Source organism: Gadus macrocephalus, chromosome 16 (genome assembly GCF_031168955.1).
Source record: "Gadus macrocephalus chromosome 16, ASM3116895v1".
Taxonomy (NCBI): Eukaryota; Metazoa; Chordata; class Actinopteri; order Gadiformes; family Gadidae; genus Gadus; species Gadus macrocephalus.
Window position 1 is genome coordinate 17,516,289 of NC_082397.1, and position 23,947 is coordinate 17,540,235.

General features: G+C 43.6%; 1 protein-coding gene across 31 annotated transcripts; it reads right to left on the reverse strand.

Moving 5' to 3' along the window:
* Positions 1-64: 64 nt before the first annotated feature.
* On the reverse strand, positions 65-23,672 carry LOC132473933 (cylicin-2-like). Of its 31 annotated transcripts, none has more exons than XR_009529509.1 (32): positions 23,542-23,672; positions 22,854-22,984; positions 22,544-22,645; positions 21,926-22,048; positions 19,166-19,235; positions 18,436-18,488; positions 18,158-18,289; positions 17,849-17,941; positions 15,342-15,503; positions 13,749-13,809; positions 13,476-13,513; positions 13,126-13,180; positions 12,900-13,027; positions 12,668-12,739; positions 12,489-12,557; positions 11,903-11,989; positions 11,692-11,787; positions 11,495-11,584; positions 10,890-10,967; positions 10,674-10,775; positions 10,362-10,436; positions 10,125-10,187; positions 9,919-10,020; positions 9,748-9,825; positions 9,573-9,665; positions 9,421-9,489; positions 9,287-9,328; positions 2,804-3,147; positions 2,148-2,311; positions 1,674-1,756; positions 1,154-1,375; positions 65-239 (listed from the first exon to the last, which is right to left on the reverse strand). XR_009529509.1 is itself a non-coding variant. In XM_060074323.1 (28 exons), the coding sequence occupies exons 1-28, from the start codon at positions 23,558-23,560 to the stop codon at positions 6,905-6,907; spliced, it is 2,469 nt and encodes an 822-aa protein (XP_059930306.1). In that variant the 5' UTR covers positions 23,561-23,672; the 3' UTR covers positions 6,256-6,904. The 31 variants fall into 31 exon arrangements, 28 of the variants coding, with proteins under 28 accessions (XP_059930306.1, XP_059930288.1, XP_059930287.1 ...); XR_009529507.1 differs by having other exon boundaries at positions 2,148-2,328; XR_009529506.1 differs by having other exon boundaries at positions 2,148-3,147.
* Positions 23,673-23,947: the final 275 nt, after the last annotated feature.

Below are 23,947 nucleotides of genomic sequence, written 5' to 3' on the forward strand. Positions count from 1 at the left end.
CAATAAAACGCAAAACCGTGTTAAAACCCATATCAATCCAGGACAGAAAAATGAAACAAGCATGTCGCGAGGCACCATTTATTAGTTTACATTGTAGTAAGAACACATATTTTGTCACCAGGCCAGTTAAGAAACAACAGATGTATAGTTCACAGGCAGACAGCATACATACATCAGTAGCAAATGTTACAGGTACTCAGAGAACTGTTGTTCCTCATCCTTGCATCAGATGTTTAGTCCTGTAACAAAACAAAAAGAGGTTTGTTAGCATAGAACCCATTTTCAAAGAACATCCGACAAGAACCAGCATCTGCAATATCACCAGCAGAGCAGCCATTACAATGACACTTTGGTCTGACTACCATTTGTATACGGGTTAACATCGTTTCCATGGATACAATCTTTTTTTACAACTCCTATCCGATCTGTTGCTCTCCCACGCCCAGGGTGTGTACTTTATGAAGCATTACAGTAGCGTCAAGGAATACTGTTGTATAATCCGACACCCGCACAGCTCTGTCATCGACATGCAGATCAGTACAAAAGTTAAAAGTATGTTCACTACAACTAGGCCTGGACGAGATGCACTAGTGTATGGCCCAAGAGTAGATAGAGTCACACCCAGATTAGTAGGGCAGGACAACTCAACATTGTTAATCATCATTGTTACAACATTCAACTTGAAAGTGAACTTGAAGTGCAGCTGTAATCCAATATTAATCCTTTAAATGAATATCAAAGTGCCCATTCATTTAAAACATCACTCTATATCGTTGAGTTGGAGACGATATGGAGTGATTGCTTGTTTCAGCGTTAGGGGATTCTTAAAATAACTGCTCACAAAACCTGTTCTGGTAAAGAAGTCAATTCTAAGCCTTTAATTGTTTTATCAAGGAGTAAACCTTTGACCCAAGGTGCGAGGTGTGTTACCTGTTGTGCTGCATTTTTCTGAGCTTTGGAGGCGCCATGATAATAATACACCGGCCTACAATGGGTTGTTTACCGTGCTCACTCAAAAGAGTCTTAGCTAGTTTGATGATAGAATAGTGCATTAGGACTTTTAGTTTGGTATATATATAAAAATATATATATATATCCGTAAAATAATAACATTGCGCAGTTTTGATTCAGAGTGTGACTTTGTATGACCTACCGAGTCACTACTAGAGGAGGAAGAGGATGACGAAGAAGAGCCACTTCCGTGCTCCTTTTTCTTGTGCTCCCCGTCTCCGTGTTTCTTGTGCTTCTTCTCTCCTCCGTGCCCCTTGTCCTTCTTCTTGTGCTGCTTGTCTTTCTTGTGCTCCTTGCCACCTTCCTTGTGTTTCTTGTCTCCCTTGCTCTTGTCGTGGTCCTTTGACTTGTCCTTGCAGTCAGACTGTGATGGAACCCAAGAAAAAACAAAGAATCGTGTTGACTACATATTCATATTTTATTGTCATACATCTATAAAATGAATCAAGTGAGTGTGCAAGGGTTACACCCATTACAGAGGCATCACCGAGGACCATATGGCTACTGGTAGGTTTAGTAAGCTGTTTTGATTGGATAATTTATTAAAATATGTTTGCAACAACAGACCATGATACAGTTGGTAGAAAAGACACTGTAGAGCAAACGTAATTTGAATAGAATTTGGATATGCTTCAATATATCTGCGCATATGCTCATATTACATTTCATACCTTGTCCTTTTTGCCGAAAAAGGAAAACTCCGTGCTATTTGCATCGTTCTTCTTTACCTCGTCAGGGCCGCAGGCTAGATGACAACAGACAGACAGTCAGTCACAAAATTGAATTGTCGCCTCCATGGTCTAGATGTGATCCACTTTCTAATGGGTTCAAGAGCCCAGAGTGGTCTCGGGTCCTGCGACCGCAATGTGTAGGTGGGCCTACAATTGTTGAGCATGAAAGCAAACATTCAGCATTACAGATAATGGGAGAGAATGCCCCAACCAAGGAAATATTGATCCAAAAACACTGCATCGGCCCATCGCTTCTACCTTTCAACTTGGCTGCGCTGTCACAACTTTTCCCCACAACAACAACTAGGTTACTACTAGATCTACACATTTCAGGAAACATTTCAAGAACCCAACATGGATATTCCACATTGTATGAATTCTTCAAAGGTAACGGATAAAAGTTACCTGACTCCAGACTGAAATCCATGATTGTTTATGTGCTGCGAGGCTGTGTCTTCGGGACAGTGACGTGAACATCGCACGACGCGCTTCTTTTATGGTTACAGGAAAGCCGGTCTAACGACTCTTGGGCCCACGCCCCCACACCAGTAGGACAGGCTTTTCTGCCTCTGAGGGTTCAAAGAGCCTTTCAGAGATAAATAAAACAAACAGCTATGATATGAAGGTCCTCTCGCCCTGAAGATTCCTTACCGAGTGAAAGGACCCGGAAGTATTTAAGTGTCAGCCATGATAAATGCTGTTCAAATTATCTTAATGCTAGGAAAGGGGCTTAAAATAATGATTCCTTTCTTATCTCCTTTAGCATAGGGTACACTGGGACATCCTTAGCGAAAGGAAAGGAGATAACGCCGTCCCAAAATTCCTTGTTGCAAGAACCATTCGCCCATTCATTTAAATAAACGATCAAAACATGACAGATTATTTTGCTATACAATCACGCAAATTGGGATCTGTGTACATAAATATGATTTGACAGGAGTGTGAGCGTGAGCAGTCATCAATTTGGCAACTATTTCGTTTCCCTTTGTGACAGGTAGCCTACATGCCTTTTTTAATTTCAATTTTTACATCTCCGGGAGTCCGCGAACGGCATCAATCACCTCTCCTCAATGCTGTGGTTCACGCTGGACTGCAGGGAGTGAACGCTGATTGGCTGTTACATCCCTCAGGGAGTGAACGCTGATTGGCATTGTGGGAGTTGTCTTCTTCAATCCGCAAGCGCCAAAAAATCACTGTCTGCCTTTTCTCTGTCAAGGAGGAAAAAAATTCGAAATTTATGTTACTATTCGACTAAATATATGACCCACTTTCAATACAGATTCATGTCTCCACCGGTGAAGTATCCCTTTAAGCAGGCTGGGCGTTGGCATGGGAACGGGTGGGAGTTCCAACACAGGGATGACGTCACTCCTTGGGATTCCGGATGTTCCAGGACCTCTGGTAGCTGTTAACAAACAAAGACAACACAAACAAACAAACAAAAATATACCGGTATAACTCTTATGCTGCTATAATAAAAAGTCACTCCTCTGCAATTAGTCCCATGATCACCAAAATCATCAATCAGTCTCTCCGGTCCGGCCATGTCCCCTGGCTCTCTGATGACTGCTGGATGGCGGCTAACTTCCTGCAGTTCAATGGCTCAAAAACGGAAGCCATTCTTGTTGGCACTCCACACCAGACCCGGTCATCCACCATCACCAACATCAGCTTCTCCGGCCATGACACCCACCTCTCTTCCCTTCCAAAATGGACCCTCACCTGACCTTTGAGGCCCACATTCAACATCTTTGCAAATCCTCCTTCTTCCACCCCAGGAACATTGCAAAACTCCGCCCAATACTCACTCTCCTTGATTCCGAAAAACTTGTCCACGCCTTTGCCTCCTTCAGGCTGGACTACTGCAACGCACTCCTCATCAGGATCCCCAGCAAGAACATCTAACAGCTATAGTACATCCAGAATTGTGCTGCCAGGATCCTGATGGGGGTGCGGAAGTACCACCACATCACACCACTCCTCAAATCCCTCCACTGGCTTCCTGTCCAGACAGTACAGGATCGAATTCAAGATCTCCCTTCTGTCCCACCACTGCCTCCATGGCACTGCCCCCATTCACCTCAAAGAGCTCATCACACCCTGTTCCTCCTCACGCCATCTACGCTCTGGACAGGCCAACCTCCTACAGCTTCCGAGGACAAGGCTGAATTATGGGCGTTCGCGCCTTCTGCTCAGCTGCACCCAGTCTGTGGAATGCTCTCCCTGACCATCTAAGGGCCCCAGAGACTGTGGATTCTTTTAAAAAAGGCCTAAAAACCCACTTTTTTAGAAAATCCTTTGGGTTAAGGGCTATTTTAAATGATACCTTTATTATTATTTTTCTTTTTAATCTAGTTAGTCTTTTATGTTGGATTTATTTTTTATTGTGAATTGTAGCACTTTGAGTTGATGTAAAGTGCGTTATAAATAAAATGTATTAATATTATAATCCATTGGTATGGTACGCCGGTAAATCCGACCTGTTCTATCGAGATTGTGACGTGATTCCTGGCTTGCAGGATTTATGCTGCGTTCGAGTATTCTCTGCGAACCGACTTGGATCTCGGATCTGACGCCACACCCACACTTCAAGCGTTTTATTATTTCGTTCGGTCGTTGGAGGAAAACATGGACGCCACCCGGAGAGCTGTTGTCGCGGTAGCATTGGCAGAGGACCAGGCGCTCCAAAATAAGTAGGCTATAGGCCATAGGCAGAGATACGGACGCAGTAAGGTATTGCAGTAATACGTGTGATTGAAATTGCCATTTAAACCACCAAAGTGGTCCAAGCACAATGAAAACAGTTCATACTTCAAGTCACACTGGGCGCCGCGCAGCCATCTTGAATTCTGTCTCGGAATTTTACTCGGTCACCACTGAGTTCAACCGAGATGGCGAGTTCGCCGTCAGAGGAAAAGGGGCGTTTTCATGCGTGTCGCTAGGCAACGTCCTCGGACCTCCGAGACGGATGGATAAATTGGCTAGTCATTGTTAGCTACATTAGCCTCTTTAGCAAACCAGTTCGAATACAAACAACACAACTTTACATTGTATTGCACGCACAGCCAGACCGTGCGATGCATAAATTGGTGACCAGAATAAAGTAGCAATGTAATCAAGTGTGTAAGAGCATTTACAATCGACATTAATGGTGCTATCCATTTGTATGGTACGCCAGTACATCCTAGTCGTAAGGTGTAAATCTCCCAGCTTTCTTGTGGCATTTCACGGAGGAACGCCCCCTTTTGGTCGGTCCCACCCGCTCTGAATAATAATGGTGCGTTTTTGTGCGTTTTGTATTCTCTTAGAACCGACTCGGACCTCGGATCTGACGCCACGCCCACACTTCAAGCGTTTTATTATGTTTCACTCGGTCGTTGGAGGAAAACATGGACGCCACCCGGAAAGCTGTTGTCGCGGTAGCATTGGCAGAGGACCAGGCGCTCTAAAATAAGTAGGCTATAGGCCATAGGCAGATATACGGACGCAGTAAGGTATTGCAGTAATAGGAGTGATTAAAATTGCCATTTAAACCACCAAAGCGGTCCAAGCACAATGAAAACAGTTCATACTTCAAGTCACACTGGGCGCAGCCATCTTGAATTCTGTCTCGGAATTTTGCTCGGTCACCACTGAGTTCAACCGAGATGCCGAGTTCGACGTCCGAGGAAAAGGGGCGTGTTCGTGCGTGTCGCTAGGCAACGTCCTCGGAACTCCGAGACGGATGGATAATAAAACGCACCATAAGTCCCGCCTCCGAGGCTCCCGGTTCCCTCGGTCAAATGTCTATCGGAAATAACATGGCGTTTTTGAATGATCGTACATAACAAACTCTGTAGGTGGCGAAGAAGTAAAAGCTGCATCACGTTTTGAACTACACACTTTTTCCATCTAGTTTAAACTGGGGTTTTGGATTGTCAGGCCGTTAAAGTAGTAAATGATTATTAATGCTAACCGGGAGCTAGTTCCAATCTGCGCAGATTTCTTACGTCATCCTTGTTAGGGAGGAGGGAGTTGAGATGTCCTTGCTTCCAGTCACAACCTGACGTGTTGGTCATTTCACGCGTGATTTCAGTGTTCTATAAAACTTAATTCATCCTCTTTTCTGCACGACTTTTTTTTCACACATGAACGAGCAGCGTTGGGGCCACCTCCGTAGGCGGGCTCTGGTGCCACTGAACTCCATTTCGGTGAAACAGGCTGCCACTGCAGTGGCAGACTGACTGTTCACATTTTTACCTTAGTTAAATGCCTACTACTTCACTACTACTTAACTGACACAAATCAGCTGTGCAAGTGTCACATATATTGTTTGCTCAGGTTGCATTTAGATTGTGTTTAGCTAGTTATTACATATTCAGAAAAACATATTCAGTAAGCATATATGTTGGATCAGGTTTGATTGACAATGTTAACAAACTTGTGCTTGTTAACATTGTCATTAATGCTGTAATCATTAGCCTAAATATTTTCTTTATTCTGCTTTGTTACAGAAACTGGACCAAACATGACGATAGAGATATATGAATTTATTGCTCCACCAACTTAGGCAAAAGGATGGATTCATAGAACCCCTCCAGCAGCCCAAGGTTTGAGGACCAAGACTCGTCAATATCCACTTCCAAGACTAGAGAGTCTTTGGTGGTCCAGGTGACAAAAGCGCACCGCTCTGTCCCAGTGATATGCATCTGCCCCTGCACCTGATGCCAGTATGGGTGTTTTTTTTTTAGAGAATAATGCCCATCTACATTTTCTAAGAAGAAGTCTTTATTTTTCGAAGACTCTTCAATTGTCAGGTATCGGGCACTGTAAGGACACTTAACCTCGATGATGGATGATTCTCCCACCAAACTATCTGGTGAAGCGCCCAGCATCCCTGACGGTGCAAGCCAAAGGCCTGACTCGTTGACCTGAACATTTTTGGCCTGCTCAAAGGCCTTGATTCCCTTGATCTCATTCATACGTCCCCACTGGATCGCTGGCAAATGGTCAAGGGATCTGGGGCTTAGCAACATTCCAATGACCGATGGAGCAACACTCCTTCCCCTCAGCAGAGCTGGCAACACGGCGCCAAAATTGCTGGCCGTCAGTCTGCCCTCCCTAAGAGTGTGCCAAAGGGTGCTGGTGCTCTGACCGACAGTGGCAGCTTGCACAGCATCCCGCTATTGGTCATTGACCAACATTGCAGTCACAATGCCCTGAAGACCCTGGTTCTGGGGCCGGGCAATTATGGACCGCACAGCCAAAGGTGTGAGGTCCTCCGGCTCAGCAATGGATCTTCCTGGCTCAGGGTCCTCTTCTGTGGGCTCCCGATCAAGAGGGTGGAATTCAGCCCGAGGAAACAGCTCCTTGAAACGTGACGTTTTCCATCGAGGACAAGGAACACATGTTAGAAAAGCACATAGGACGTAATTATTTTGACTATCCGACCGTAACTTAATTTCAACAGATTCATTAACCCAGCGCAACACAAAATAAAAATAAATGTAGCCAATCGTTACGTGGTTTATTTGCAAAGAAAAATAAGGTAATGATTTTTTGGTCAATTCAGTCTTCGTAAACGTCTGATGGACCAATACAGAAATTCTGCGGATCACTTGAATAATAATACATTTTAGACATCCAAGCTATAATATATGCCCAGGTGGAGCTGTGGAAGCGGGAAAGATGCAGCTGATTGGACCACCCACAGCCGCTACCAATTAGTGTTGGACGCGGCACATGTGTGATCGTTCAAACTCAAGTTAATTTAATGGAATCTTCATGTTGATGTTTGTGTCATGTTCAAATGTATCACACAAATTAGAAAGTGGGCTTCAGAGAACAAACAGAGGCACAAATTATATTTCAATATTCCCAAGGATTTTAATTTTGATTTCAGGAAGCACCATCCAAATGTGGATTGTGTCATTCTTTCTTAAAAGCAAGAGAAGATGAGATCATAGCAACGACAGTGGCCAGCTGAAAAGTACCTCTGTCTCGTGACCTTGAGGTAATCTCTGAACAATGCCAACAGAAAACCAATTTATTAAATCAAGCAATTTCAGGCAAAAAATTGTTTTGCAACATACATATTCAGAAATCACTGATATAATCATCTTTGACTTTCCCCAAACATTATTATAATCTTTCCCATTCTGAAGACGATTGGATCAGTAGGACAATTTCAGGAGCTTGGTGCTGGTCGTCAGTGACGATACAACCTTTGGCCTCTTAGCAAATCACTTGAGGTGAGGTTGCTGGTGGTAGTGGAGGAGGAGGAGGTGGTGGTGGTGGATGGGTTGGTGGTGGGGAGACTTCCAGCGTCCGTGGTCCTCCTTGGGTTCCCCAACAGGGCCTCCATGGGGCTGGGGGGCCTGCGGATGGGGACCCTCTCAACGGCACTCTGCGAGGAGCTCACGAAGCTCCTGGGCGTGTCGAAGCGAGAGAAGGACTTCGGCTCGGCGAAGCCCACCTCCTTAGGCTCCAGTTTAACCATGGATCTGGATGGGAGCAATACAGGGGCTGGGGCGGTGGTGCCACCAACACCACCACCACCAACGCAAACATCACCAGTACCGCCACCGCCGCTGCTGAGGCTGACGGAGCTGCCGGGGAAGCTGACGGTGGTGCTGCTACCGCGACTGCCGGGGATTGGCTCCCGCTGTGCGGGGAGCGAACCCTTCAGCGTGACGGTGCTGATGCTACCGCCACACCCGGGGATGGGCTCCCTCTCCTTGGGGAGCGAACCCTTCAGCGTGACGGTGCTGATGCTACCGCCACACCCGGGGATGGGCTCCCTCTCCTTGGGGAGCGAACCCTTCAGCGTGACGGTGCGGATGCTACCGCCACACCCGGGGATGGGCTCCCTCTCCGCGGGGAGTGAACACTTCGGCGTTTCAACAGAGCCTCCCGCCGTTGGCGTTCCGCTTTGACCGTCGTCTTTGGCGTCCTGGGGTGCCGGATTACATGACATTTGAAGAGATTGAAACCACTTGATTCAGCTGGGATTTCATGGATTGCATTGACGGCTGAGCACACTAAAGCCCCGTCTCAATGGCGTTAATGGCGTCAATAGGCATGGGTCTGTTGTTGGAGGCTGTCTAGGAGGCTGTCGAGGCGCTATAGGCTGCGCTGAACGGGGCTTTTTTAAAGCTGACCTGAAGCAGGCTCTTGATAATTAGGTCATGTATATTTAATACCTAAACTTATTCTCTTTTCACTCCTTACTTTTTAAGACTTTACGTTTTTCAAAGATGTCTGGCAATATAGTTTCATTATTTTTTCTCAATTTTGGATTGCAATGTATTTGGTTAGCACCTAGCGCATTCAAAAGGTTAGTCTGAAAGTTGAACATCTTTGAAGTCTGGGCGACAAAATTTGTCTCAGTCCCGCTTGGCGTTCAGCTCGTCCCATAAGTAATTACATTGCAACACTGCCATGGGCTCTTTTTGAGCTCATCATGGACCTGGGGATTTAGGGATTCACTTATTGTGAAGGTCAACAGAAGGTCATGCAACATCTCACTTCTCCTGTTGAGCGAGACTTTACAAATGAGCACCCACCTGCTTCTTGTTCTCCTTGTCAGTGTCACTCCCTGATGAGCCCTGAGTGACAAGCAGAGAGCCAATCAAATGCTGTTCAGTAAATTCTATATTTCTATGTTTTTTATCAACCTGATGGTTCGTTCACTCACCTTCTTCTTATCCTTCTTCTTCTTCTCATCGCTGCCACCTTCACTATCACATGAACTTGGTGGACCTTTGTCCTGTAATAATCAAGATGTTTGTTTATCCCACAATAGGATGCATCACCTCGATTGATTTACTTTTCTTGAAGAATGAGTATTACCTTCTTCTTCTTCTTTTTCTTATCCTTCTTCTTCTTCTTCTTTTTATCTTTATCTTTGCCGCTGTCACTGTCAGATGAACTTGAACTGGAGTCCTGGTGAACACATGAAACATTGCAGCACCAGTCTCCTAAAAATAAAACGCCTTGATGCGTTGATCTGACTAGAATGGATTACCTTCTTCTTCTGCTTCTTCTTCTTCTTTTTCTTCTTCTTTTTCTTCTTATCATCATCACTGCTTGAAGAATCAGAGTCCTGGAGACCAAAAAAGAATTAATTGACGACTTTTCGATCCTGTGGCTTTCACCCTGAAAGTTGACCGGTTCCATTGATAGTCTTCTCCCTTACCTTTGACTTTTCCTTCTTCTTCTTCTTCTTCTTCTTATCCTTCTTCTTCTTCTTTTTCTTTTTCTTCTCATCACAAGAAGAATCAGAGTCAGATGAGGAAGCCTGAATGCGGGGAAACCAACAGAAAAACCACACACGTGACGTGATGTTCTGACCCCCTCAGGCGCCTGTAAAGGCCAGCGTTAATATTCCACCAACATACGCACATCTTTTTTCTTTTTGTCTTTCTTCTTCTTTTTCTTCTTGTCATCCTCACTGTCAGATGAGTCCTGTAAGAACATCGGGAAATAAATTGGCATTATTTTTTTTCTAATTCCATTATATATTGACTAATTGTAAAGAAAAAAAAAAAACGCTTTTACATAAAGGCACGTTTAAACACTGTGGATCATTGTGGCTACAAGAAGCAGCATTGCCTATCCATGGACACTGAAGAAACACACCTTCTGCTTCTTCTTCTTCTTCTTCTTCTTCTTCTTCTTTTTGTCATCATCACTGTCTGAGTCAGAGCTGTCGTCCTGAGAGACACAACAACACAGTTACACCACCAGTCCTCTCTACAGGACGACTGCAGCTGCAAACTCACACGGCGGGAGGTTTAAAGCTCTCACAAAATAAAATAAAATATTAGTTGAATTGCTAATGTCAACTGTAACTCAAAGCAGAAAAAACTTAATGCAGACGCCTCACGAAAGACGATTGAAACATGCCATCTGACCTCCGTCAGTAAGGGCATTTAAGGATGAGAATCTCACCTTCTTTTTCTTCTTTTTCTTATCTTTCTTCTTATCTTTCTTCTTGTCTTTATTCTTCTTATCCTTCTTCTTTTTCTTATCTTTCTTTTTCTTGTCCTTTTTCTTTTTGGAAGACACAGATGAAAGTGGATTGAAGGCACAGAGAATCATGCTGACTTCCTGTCAATAGCTGACATTTAATATTGAAAATATATCCTGTGTGTTTAGACTTCTAACCTCATCATCCTCACTATCAGAGGAGGAGGAAGACGAGGAGGATGAGGAAGAGGAGCTGTCATCAGAAGAGCTGGACTCCTGAAAACACACGGGTCAGTCAGCAGTCAGTCGTAGTTTTCCAGTAACTAATATACATTTAATAACTGGTAATAGTTAGCATGTTTGCAACACAAAAATGCCTCCTCATTTAACTGTCACTGCTTACAATTTGATTTCCAATTGAAAAATGTTAATCTCTTGATTTCTTCAAATTGCTACTTTGCACAAAGTTTAATCATATAATATTTTTTTCATATATTTGATCATTATTTAAATGACATTGTGTCCTTTCCTTACTTAATGTAAAATACCAAAAAGTCTTCAGTACTCCATGACTGCCATCTCTTTATTAACTAGCACCACTTACGGTAAGCCTGGGCTCTGACTTATTCATAAATAAGTTGAATCCAGTTAGTAAGGGGTGAATATCATTTTATGAATTGAATTGAATTGCATGAAGATGACTAAGGATATGTAGATTATCTGTGCGTGCTGCATATTGTGCACAAGTGGATTATTGTGTATAAAAGGTAAAAGTAACATTGACACTTAAGTCTGAAACACACCTTCACCTTCTTCTTCTTCTTCTTCTTCTTCTTCTTCTTCTTCTTCTTCTTCTTCTTGTCATCATCACTGTCTGAGTCTGAGCTGTCGTCCTGAGAGACACAACACAGTTACACCAAGAGTCCTCTCTACAGGCCGACAGACTCTACAGCACAGACTGACACGGCTGGAGACTTAAGGATCAGAGTTATGTTCTCACCTTCTTCTTCTTCTTTTTCTTGTCTTTCTTCTTATCTTTCTTCTTGTCTTTATTCTTCTTATCTTTCTTATTTTTCTTCTCTTTCTTTTTCTTGTCCTTTAGTTTTTTTTGGAGGACACAGAAGATGAAAGTCTCAGAGAATTATACTGACTTCCTGTTCATAACTGACATTTGATATGGAAAGAGTGTCCTGTGTGTTTGGTGTCCTCACCTCATCATCCTCACTATCAGAGGAGGAAGAAGAGGAGGAGGAGCAGGAGGAAGATGAGGAAGAGGAGCTGTCGTCAGAAGAGCTGGACTTCTGAAATACACATTTGTCAGTTAGCAGTTAGTCTTAGTTTTCATTTTAGTGATCGCATCACCAGTACTACACGACTGCCATCTCTTTATTAACTGGCACCACCTACAGTAAGCCTACATTCATTAATAAGACTTTAACCCAGTTACCTAAGTGGTCATTTGCAAATACTTAAGGGTTCAATTTAACTTAATGAATCGATTGCATTTAATTGAATAGAAGAGCTTCATGCGCTATGTGGTGAACAAGCCACTCTACTGCTGTTTGAGGCCAAATTGCAGAGCAATGAGGACCCTGTATAGGCCCCTGTAAAGGCCAGCATTATAGCTAATATTTTAAAAGTCAATATTTGTAATATCTTTCACTCACAACATTCAAAATAATATGCATTATTTATTATTATGTAGTGAATTTTTGTGACTATATGTATACATAGTGGATTACTGTGTGTACAGATACAAGTGACATCTACAGTGTATACTAAAGTCAAGACACACACCTTCTTCTTCTTCTTCTTCTTCTTCTTCTTCTTTTTGTCATCATCACTGTCTGAGTCTGAGCCATCGTCCTGAGAGACAAAACACAGTTACACCACGAGTCCTAGTCTCTACAGGCCGATAGACTCTATAGCACAGACTGACACGGCTGGAGACTTAAGGATCAGAGGTCAGATCTCACCTTCTTTTTCTTCTTATCTTTCTTCTTGTCTTTCCCGGCATCATCGTTGTCTGATGAACATGCGCCAGAATCCTGTGGCAAAGAAAATACAATGCATATGAAAATATTATCTCCCCATCACCATAGTTGTCCTGTTCATTTTACCAGTGATTGAACTGACCAATCTATATATGTTACAATCAAACATGGCCACACGTGCCTTCTCCCCCGTCTTCAGAGGGGAAAACTTTACCTTGCTCTCCTTCTTCTTCTTCAACACCTTTGTCTTCTTGTCCTCGTCCTTGGCTGCCTCCCCTTCTCCCTCGTCATCACTCACGTTGCCAGGGTCCTGATCCCTTGACTGTGCCTGGACGCCCTCAGCTAGGTTGCCAGACAGTTCATGTGGTCGTCAGTACAGAAAATACATTGTTTTTTTAACCTCCCATTGATTGGACCAGTCAAGGAAAAGCAAAACATACCATAGAGGTCACGTGCCACCGGGCGATCCCCTTTGGGCTTGTTCTCCTTCTTGTCCTAAACAAAGACCATTAATACTGATTATGATTTGTTTTTCTGTGTTGTTTTATGCCTTGTCTTTCTCACCTTGCAGTTTGATTGTTATGTCATGTCAATTATATGTAAATTGATATTATTTTATCTTGTACATGTTACGCCTTTATTTGCCTTTCTGTGTATTGTTATGTTGACACACCACACATGCAAGTACATACCATGTTTGTAGTCTAAATAATTTGGCTACTCTCACTTGAGTCTAAGCAGGACAAGTAAGTACTTGTATGACATCGTTTTTTACAGCGTTGGAAAGTACCTTGTCTCCATAACCACTTGGTCCTGCAACCTCGTCACCTTTACAAAGACACACACACACACACACACACACACACACACACACACACACACACACACACACACACACACACACACACACACACACACACACACACACACACACACACACACACACACGTGCACACAAACACAGAAAAAACAGGAACCAACAAATGTAGTGGTCAGCAGGTACAACAGACTTGACCACTTTCATTCATTCTGAGAGAACACGTTGTGATGAACTTCTCCTTACCAGCAACAGAAACAACAGCAACATTCTCCTCATCTTCCTGCTGACTGCCCTCCTTCTCCCCCTGCAGGATTAAGCACAATAAGGCTTGTACATCAGAATGCATCATGGGAGCTTCTTTTGGCGATACTCAACGAGAGAGCTCCAGTCCTATAAAACAGTAAACCAATATAAATATACGGTAAGTTAGGCTAACAACAATTTATTGCTGCAAGACACTACGTTTTGTCATGTCTCTCACGCTGTTTCATTTTCAAACCCAACAAATTTTAATTTGTTGGGTTTGAACATAGCTCTCGTCACACCCTTGTATGAACATAGCTCATGCATTTCTCGTTTTCCAATTAAAGCAAACGACATATTCACCACGTTAATTCAGGTATATCAGAATGTATGCAAGTCCAGTTTGAGATTAAATATAATGCTAAAAGGAGTGTAGTAATGGTTTTTAGGACCAAGGATGATATCGAAATTAAGTTCCCTACTTTTTATCTACCTGGGGAAGAGCTGGGGGTGTCTCTACTAAATACTTTGGGCACATTATCACTGATACGTTAGAGTGCTCCATGTCCAAGCTAACATGTTGGCAAGAAAATTCCACCACTTTTCTGTTGATTTCAAGATAAACCTGTTTTGACTGCTACACCCCTCTCTTTACAGCTCCACCCTGGGTGAAGTACAGGAAGGAGAGCGTAAGTTGAAAGTGGCGACAATGAGTGTCTTAGGATTCTCCTGAAGAAACCAAGGAGCACCAGAGCCAGTGAGCTTTTCTGTAAACTGGTTCTAACAACCGTCATGGCCCTGTTGAGGAACCTCACCTTTAAGTTTATTAGCAGGCTGGACCGCTCTACAAATTAGATAATTGTTCTGATGACAGATCCAGGCTGTAGCTCTGTCAAGTACACTTCTAAGATCTGGGAACACTGGCATGAGTGCCTTTTTTCGCCTTTTATCTTTCCTTTTTATATTTATGTAATGTATTGTTGCATGTAATGTAATGTTTGCCTTGTGGGCCTCAAGCCTGTATTAAAGTTTATAATAATCATTCCAAAAAATGACATTCATTTTATTTTCTGTTTACTTTGTGTAGAGAGGAAGACATGTTATGTTCCATAAATGTTCCATGCCACATTCTTCAGCAGGCCCAGGCAGAGCTGAACATTGTTGGAGATTTGTTGATGACGGCTGGTTGCAGCAGCCTCACCTGGCTGGGTCTAATTGGACTCTGGCTGTGTGAGGCTGCACAACTGTTACAGGTTTAACCAGTCATCATCACAACACTCAATCTCCTTCATGGCAACATGGAGCACAGGGCAATGTATCATTACCGAGGAGCCAAATGAAAGTCACCTAAGTGGAGGTGACTCCACATAGGTGTTGGCAAGTAATTCATTGGACATTGTCAGTCATGGACATACAAATATCGTGTCCTTGAATGTTTCTACCTATGTATGTCTAGAACAGTAGGTTCCCTAGAACAGTTTTATAAGGATAGTGGGTCAAATGTCATGTGAAAACGGTCACTGTACAAATATACAGCAGCAGCCAACAGGAGCTTTTACCGCAACATGGCATCTGAAAACTAAGAAAAGTTACCTTTTTCTTATCCTCCTTCTTGTCCTTCTTCTTGTCTTTCTTCTTATCTTTCTTCTTATCTTTCTTCTTATCCTTCTTCTTTTTATCTTTGTCGCTGTCAGAAGAGGAAGAAGAGGAGGAGGAAGAGGAGGACGAACTGTCTGAAGAGGAAGAGCTGGAGTCCTGAAACACACAAACAATATAATTCAACACACATATTTAAATGATATGTATCTATAAATAGACAAAGGCGTATTTTTGAATTGTATTTGATTTGAAACTGACAATGTGTTCAAATGTAGATTAACTATAGGAAGGAGACGAGCTGGTGTCCTACCAAAGAACATGTTTTTTTGTTCATTGCAGCCAGCTCCTAAATTGATATACACGGATATCACGGAACTGGTCCGGCCAAATGGGTGAAAAGGATAGATGTTCGAATGATTGCTAAAATCTGTTTGAGTAATAGTTCTTAAGGTTTTATCCTTTTTATTGCAAAGTGATTAAGACAGGAAGGTATGGGAGCTAGAGGGGAAGACATGCAGCAAAGGACCATGGGCAGAAACTAAACCCCGGTTGCTGCGGTAAGGACTGGGCCTTAAAGGTCCCGTGACTTGACACCAGGTGTGGTGTGATTAGCCGTTACAAGCCGTTTTGGAAATCTGCCCCTCATTACATCACAGGTGGGCGTGTCCACCCAGATGTGTGACGGATAGATGAGTAACGTTTGCTACAGTCCACTGGGTAGGCTGGTAGACTGATCTATCCAGCACACATCTAGGTGGACACGCCCACCTATGATGTCAGAAGGGGCGGATTTCCAAAACGGCTTGTAACGGCTAATCACACCACACCTGGTGGCATGTCATGGGACCAAAGCTCTCTTTATGAGGTTTTCTAACATTAATGAGTTTGCCTAGCCTGCCTATGGTCCCCCAATGGCTAAAACTTGCATTCGGTGTAAAACGACCACTAGGTATCCTGCCCGCCTTTGAAAAAATGGAATCTCAGGTGCGCTGATTTGGAATGTGGCCCCATATGTCGTCATAAGGGGCCAAGTTACCTCCCCTTTCTCTGCCTTGCCCGCCCAGAGAATTTGTCCCGCAAATGAGACAATGAGCTACGACCGTGCGAGCGCCACATGTGTGTGTGTGTGTGTGTGTGTGATTACACACACTGTAACGCAAGTGTTGTACACTTCTTGTTATTTGGAGAACCGTTCTGGTGTTAGTGTAATGGCGCATAACAAGTCGGTTCTCTGACATCTCTGGTATTTCCACAACGAGACTGCAGTGGGGGTTACCTCCGCCATGGTTGAGAAATGAATTGGGGGAAAGGTACATTGGCTTTGACTCCCTGAAGAACATGAACGGTGACTTGGAGGAGAAAGGGATTGTCTGTGATTGCCCGTGATTGTCTCTCGCCGGAGCCCCGCTGCCCGCTGCAGTGAGGCACCGCCGCGAAGCACCACCGCTGCGGGGCGGCGGTACCTCGGCGCTGCCCACTGCCCACTGCCCGCTGCCGAGGCGGTGGTGCCTAGGCAGTGTTCAGGGGGCAGCGCCGAGGCTGTGGTGCCTCGGCAGCGGGGCTCCGGCGGGAGACAATCGCAGGCAACAATCTCTTTCTCCTCCGTGTCGCGGTTCAGTCTACTTCAGATTGATGCGTAAGTGGAAGAACAAGAGACGTCTGAGAACCCGACGCAGTCGTTTGGGATTCATAATATCGTCTGGAGGCGCACACACGTTCTGGCTGTGATGATATATATTAACTGATATAGATATCTATGTATAGTATGATATTAGATATGATATTAGATAAAGAGCTCCAGGACTCCTGCCGGAGCACCCGGAGTGTTCTAGAATATTTACAGATCGGGGCCAAAATTTGTGTGCGCCTCGCCATTGCGATACATCCACTGCAAATAGAGCGCATGGTACCATGGCCACACCCCAACCCTCCTCCTTGACCCGCCTCTCTCCTCATTTGCATTAAAGCTACAGACATTGTAACGGCGCGTTTGGGGAAAGCTCAACGTGCGACTGGCTCGTAGTGCCTGTAATTCTGCACCACGGCTGAATTTCGGGAACATCTTCAAATACTGTGTTAGGGGCTCACTAATATCTATATTAAAGCATCCATAATATATGCCATGGGACCTTTAATGGTACGCGCTCTACACGATAAACCACCGGACTGCCCCCAGTTTGAGTTCCTTGAACCATGAACAAATATACATTTATAATGTCCATAAGCCGGTAGCTGTAGTGACATTTTATCAATTTTCCAAACACTTATAAAATAACGTCATTAACATCTGATCTTATCACCTCTAATATTTAAGGAAATCAATTTAAAAAGACTGGGCACATGATACACGGTTCACTCACACTAAGGTGGGGTGACACTCTGACAGAATGGAATATCAGGGTTGTATAAAACTATGACGTGTCCATATCTATACGGTCTCGAAATATGTATTTCTTCATAACGACTACACATCAACACCTCCCTCCACTCTGGAACCATACCTTCTTCTTCTTCTTCTTCTTCTTCTTCTTCTTCTCATCTTCACTATCAGACGAGGAGGAAGTGTCCGAAGAGGAAGACGAGGAGCTAGAATCCTAGGATACAACGATTTATAACACATTCAGTCGTATTAACTAAACAATTATTGGCCGGCGGATGACATTTAGAGGATAAGCGTTAAAAGATCAACCAGCAGGGAACAGGTTGAACCTACAACACCCTTGGAGAAACCAGACTAAACCAGTCCAATCCAAACAAACCTATAGTTTAAATGATAATTATTCTGCTTTGAATCTATATACAGTACATACCTTCTTCTTCTTTTTCTTCTTCTTCTTATCTTTCTTTTTATCTTTCTTCTTGTCTTTCTTTTTATCTTTTTTCTTGTCTTTCTTCTTTTCCTTTAGGTCATCACCATTGTCTGATCCGCTCAGGTCAAATTCCTAGATAATGAATATTACATTGTTATACTACTCTACACATACACACATATACACATGGAGGCAGACAGGCAGCTGGATCAAAAGACAGACAGGCGGGCAAGCAAACAGACAGGCAGGCAGAAAGAAGATGAACTGTTGCCTCTTACATCCACATCGATGTCAGATGGTGGCTTTTGACAGATACAGGTTTCGGGGAGGCCTGAAAAAACATTGAAAAAGTTTTCAATGAGTGTTTTGTATGCAAGACTTTTTGAGGTATGATGGTGCTAGTTAGGGAAATGTCCAGAGGGGTGACCAATCCCCATGTACTTGGTTATCCAAATGTCAAACCCAGGCATGGGACGGCCTTGTAACTTTAAAACTAAATTCAACACAATTTATCCACAACTTAAAATAAAAGCAATACTGTGCACTGTACATCATATTAGTAAATAAATGCAACATACAGCTCATGGAAATGTTAAGACCAATCGCTGCTGTTGCCACTGAGATTTAAAAAGGAAATAGACTGAAGTTGTACATTTCATCAGAGTCATTGTCCTAAGTCTCTATCAAGAGAGACAGAACACGATTGTATTGTTCACTGAAACCTCCCTAGCAGGTATTTAGGAAACGATATGTCTACGCTGGCAACACAAACCAATCTTGACTGATTGACCGAGAGTGAGATAAAACAAGTCAACAAAACCTGCACATGACTACAACTGCTCCAATCTGCCATGTGAACACTAAACACCTATGTTTAATAAGTAACAATGCATTCAATTAACTTTGAATCGGGAGCAATAGTAAGCCACTGAAACTCCCTTCAGACTCACCCCCTAGATACATACAATAGTGTGCTGTGTGAAGTTATGAACATGTAGTAATACTTACACGGCTCACACACCACAACACTGCTCCAGACATACTCCTTCTTCTTTTTCTTCTTCTTCTTCTTCTTCTTCTTCTTGTCATCCTACAAGCCGAGCAGAGGAGACTCAGTGTAATTCATATTTCAATTAAGCCCCAGCCAATGCTGTCGACCGTTCTTTAAAGGTCCCATGACATGCTATTTTATGTATTCTTTAATATAGGTATTAGTGGGCAACTAACACAGTATTCAAAGACGTTCCCTAAATTCAGCCGTGGTGCAGAGTTACAGCCACTCCGAGCCAGTCGCACATTGAGCTTCCCCCAAATGCGCTGTTTCGGTGGGCGTGTCAAGGAGGAGGGTGGGGGTGTGGCCCTGAGCAGCTTGCAGCCACCATGCGCTCTGTTTACAGTGGATGTATCGCAATGGCGAGCCGCACACAGCCTTTAGCCGTGTTCTGTAAATATTCTAGAACACACGGGAGTCCTGGAGCTCTATATCTAAATATTATCATATAGCCTACACAGATATCTATATCATATAATATATATTATCACGGCCAAAAGCTGTGTGAGCCGATATTATGAATCTCAAACGACCGCGTTGGGTTCTCCGACGTTCCTGGTTCTTCAACGTCCACATCAATGTGAATACACACACTGTAACGCAAGTGTTTCTTGTCGGTTCTTTGACGTGTCTTGTATTTCCACAACGAGACTGTCGTGGGGGTTATCTGAGCCATGGTTGAGAAGAAATTGGGGGAAAGGAACTTTGATATGACTCTCTGAAGTACATGAACTGCGACATGCCGCCGGTTGCCGCGAGGCACCATCGCCCGGCAGCGGGCAGCCGGCAGCAGGCAGCGCGCGGTTCAGTCGACTTCAGGTTGATGTGAAAGTGGAAGAACCAGAGACGTCGCAGAACCCGACAAAGTCGTTTGTGATTCATAATATCGTCTGGAGGCGCACACAATATGTTATATGATATAGATATCTATGTATATGATATTATTTAGATATAGAGCTCCAGGACTGTAACGCAAGTGTTGTACACTTCCTTGTTATTTGGATAACCGTTCTGCTGTTGGTGTGACGTCGGACTCTCGTATCTGGTATTTCTACAACGAGACTCGTATTGGGGGTTATCTCAGCCAAGGTTGAGAATGAATTGGGGGAAGGAACTTTGGCTTTGACTCCCTCAAGAACATGAACCACGACAAGGAGGAGAAAGGGATCTTTGCCGGGCAGCGCTTATGCACCTCCGCCTCCGGCGGTGGTCCCTCAGCGGGGCTCAAGCGGGAGACATTCGCCGCCAACAATCCCTTTCTCCTCCATGTCGTGGTTCATGTTCTTGAGGGAGTCAAAGCCAAAGTTCCTTCCCCCCAATTCATTCTCAACCTTGGCTGAGATAACCCCCAATACGAGTCTCGTTGTAGAAATACCAGACGTGTTATGCGCCATCACACCAACAGCAGAACGGTTATCCAAATAACAAGGAAGTGTACAACACTTGCGTTACAGTCCTGGAGCTCTATATCTAAATAATATCATATAATACATAGATATCTATATCATATAACATATTGTGTGCGCCTCCAGACGATATTATGAATCACAAACGACTTTGTCGGGTTCTGCGACGTCTCTGGTTCTTCCACATCAACCTGAAGTCGACTGAACCGCGCGCTGCCTGCGGCCGGCTGCCCGCTGCCGGGCGATGGTGCCTCGCGGCAACCGGCGGCATGTCGCAGTTCATGTACTTCAGCGAGTCAAACCAAAGTTCCTTTCCCCGAATTCCTTCTCAACCATGGCTTAGATAACCCCCACGACAGTCTCGTTGTGGAAATACAAGACACGTCAAAGAACCGACAAGAAACACTTGCGTTACAGTGTGTGTATTCGCACACACACACACACACACACACACACACACACACACGTGGCGCTCGCACGGTCGAGTCTCATTGGCGGGCCAACGTCTCTGGGCGGGCCAGGCAGAGTAAGGGGAGGAGCTGAGATTCCTCATGACGTCATGAGCACAGATTTCCAAATCAGCGCGCTTGAGCCTCCGTTTTTTCAAAGGCGAGCAGAACAGCTAGTGCTCGTTTTACACCAAACGCAAGTTTTAGCCACTGGGGGACCATAGGCAGGCTAGGGGAACTCATATTTATGTTAGAAAACCTCATAAATTGAGATTTTCATGTCATGGGACCTTTAAGAATGACATGGTTTCCAACTCTTTCTTTTTATTGCTATATTGTTTGTCATATTTGCTCAACGGAAAGGTCTGTGCCTTGGGTTAAGATTACGATACATTGCAACATAAATACTAACTACAGAGTACTTATTTCATAAACACAAGAATATCAGATATAGTTGCAGTGGGTCTTGTTTATAGTTAAGTTCAATCTTGACTGAAGGGTAAACTATGGTAAGCTTTCATCACATTAATTTGTGACACTGTGACACATCAATTGAGATTTTTGGTTGTTGGCTAATCTTCCTCGTTTCGCTGGGTTTGTATTCTCTTGTCTATTGTTCTCCTCAATTATTTTGTTTCTAGTTCAGTCTATGCAGCACATTGAATTGTGTCAGTGTAAAAAATGTGAACCACACAACTGGGATAATATATCATGGATAAATCAAAGTCCATGCCCTAATATGGGGTATTGATTGATGGGAGTTTTCAAAGGCATCTAACAGTGCATCAATGCTGCATCAATGCTGCAGCGATACAAGAAACACGAACATGCATCTTAATGCATGCATTATTCCTTGTAGCACGCATTTAGTTGTGTCCCACATTACCTCACTGTCGCTGTCTGACGAGCTGCTTGAGGAGGATGAAGATGAGGAAGAGGAGGAGGAAGAAGAGGAGGACGACGATGAAGACGATGAACTGGAATCCTGTTCAGAAAAAGAGGTTGATGGTGTTTTTATGAATTGTTTTGACCATGGCTGTTCAGCTATGAATCGGCATTTTTAGCAGCAATTGGTCGCACAGGGGACTCTGATTAGGAGCCACACAAACACACCCACCCACACCTTTACACACACCCACGCAAAAGGATTTTCCCAGCCGTTGGGAAATCGAGACACACCCGTGTGACTCGGGTTTGAGTAGCAGATTCTTGGGCTTTCTTTACATAGGCTGTTCCTTCTGTCGTACTTGGTCTCAACTCAAAGACTGATGTAGATTCAGAGTTTTATATCACCTCACCTCTGCCTAAGATCTTGGGTCTAATATGGGTAACATATATGTAAGCTGAGCTTGGGGAGGGACACATGGTCGTGCCATATCCACAACCGAGGATGATACCATTGCAGAATTCAAGTTGTCCCAGATCTTTCTTTATTTCATGACTATGATTAAATTGATTATGTTTCAAGAAATGATTATACCTTCTTCTTTTTCTTTGTCAGCTTCTTCTTTTTCTTCTGCTTCTTACTGATACACTCCTGGTCACTGTCTTCTGAGGACAGAGAGCTGTCTAATGAAAACCCCTGGTAAAAGAATATACAAAAGTCAGAATATATAGATGTTGCATCAATTATTGTTCTGTGAATATTGTGTAATAAGTCACAAGTGAGTGAGTCACAGCGACACACAGTTAGAGTAATGGTAGAAGGGAGTTTCTAGCCAAAATAGATTTTATTGGAAGAAATAATTTATTAAGCAACCAACTTGAAAATCCATCTCAGGTGTACTCACACATTCTCCATGTTCATGGTTGTGTTTCTCTCCATCCAGGGTGCTGCAAGGGGTCCCGGGATTGGCCAGGGTCTCCATAGAACCTGAGGGGAATCCCTCCGGCCGTAGTCGCCCTCCCAAATCGGGCCCGGCTATAACAAAGCGTTTTGGGGGTCCGATTAAGTTCTGGGTCGATGGTTAGGTTCAGGTTTAGGTTATCAGTTATGACTAACAACACCTTGCACTTTTTACAAAAGCAGACGAGGGGGCTACTTTAGAGACTAGGGCACAGTTGGAGATGTCATTCAACTTCCTTGTTTTGCTGAATCTGAACAATGCAACTAATTGTCATAGGCCTACCGCAGATAAAGTTATGAAAAAAAAAAGTTATGCAACGGGCGTTATAAGATTGATCAGAATGAAAAGTGAATAAATAAACATTGATCGTGCTAAACTACAGCAAAAATAGCCAGGTAGAGCAGTCTATCATCTATTGCAGTTCGGCAGTCTATACCACAACCATTATAACACAGAAATCAATAAACTGAGGCAGACTATAAAAGCTTCCACGCGTTTGCAATTGACTGTTGAGACGTTCACAACAGACGACAAGCTTACAGAGATATGCTGTGATCGCCATTCAATGCCTTCCATTTAATGCTGAATATTGAATATAACATTGCTAGCACTACAGTGATAAACAGCTTACATGAGTGTGGATTGTCCATCGGGTGTGTGTTCCTGGTCCAGGCCGACCTCCAGACCTTCCGTCGTGCTACTCACCGCCGTTAGGGAACACAGTGAAGGGACTAGGAGACACATATTTGTAGGCAGGCTGTTTCGCTGTGGGCGTTGGCAGGTAAGACTGGTTTCCCATGCAAATTGGTTGGCACAGAACGATGTCAAGTTTCAGGTTTTGGATTTGGACTTTGTGACTTTTTCTTTCGGCATAAGTTATAAAGACAGTACAGACTCATGAATATAAGATACGGGTTGTGGGTCTCAGAGCCCACTTTCTCAACGGAAAAACGTAAATGTAAGGTCCTGAAGGTAAAAAAAAAAGCATTGTATTTTAATTTATTTAGGGAAAAGAATAAGGCATTTTACTTATTTCA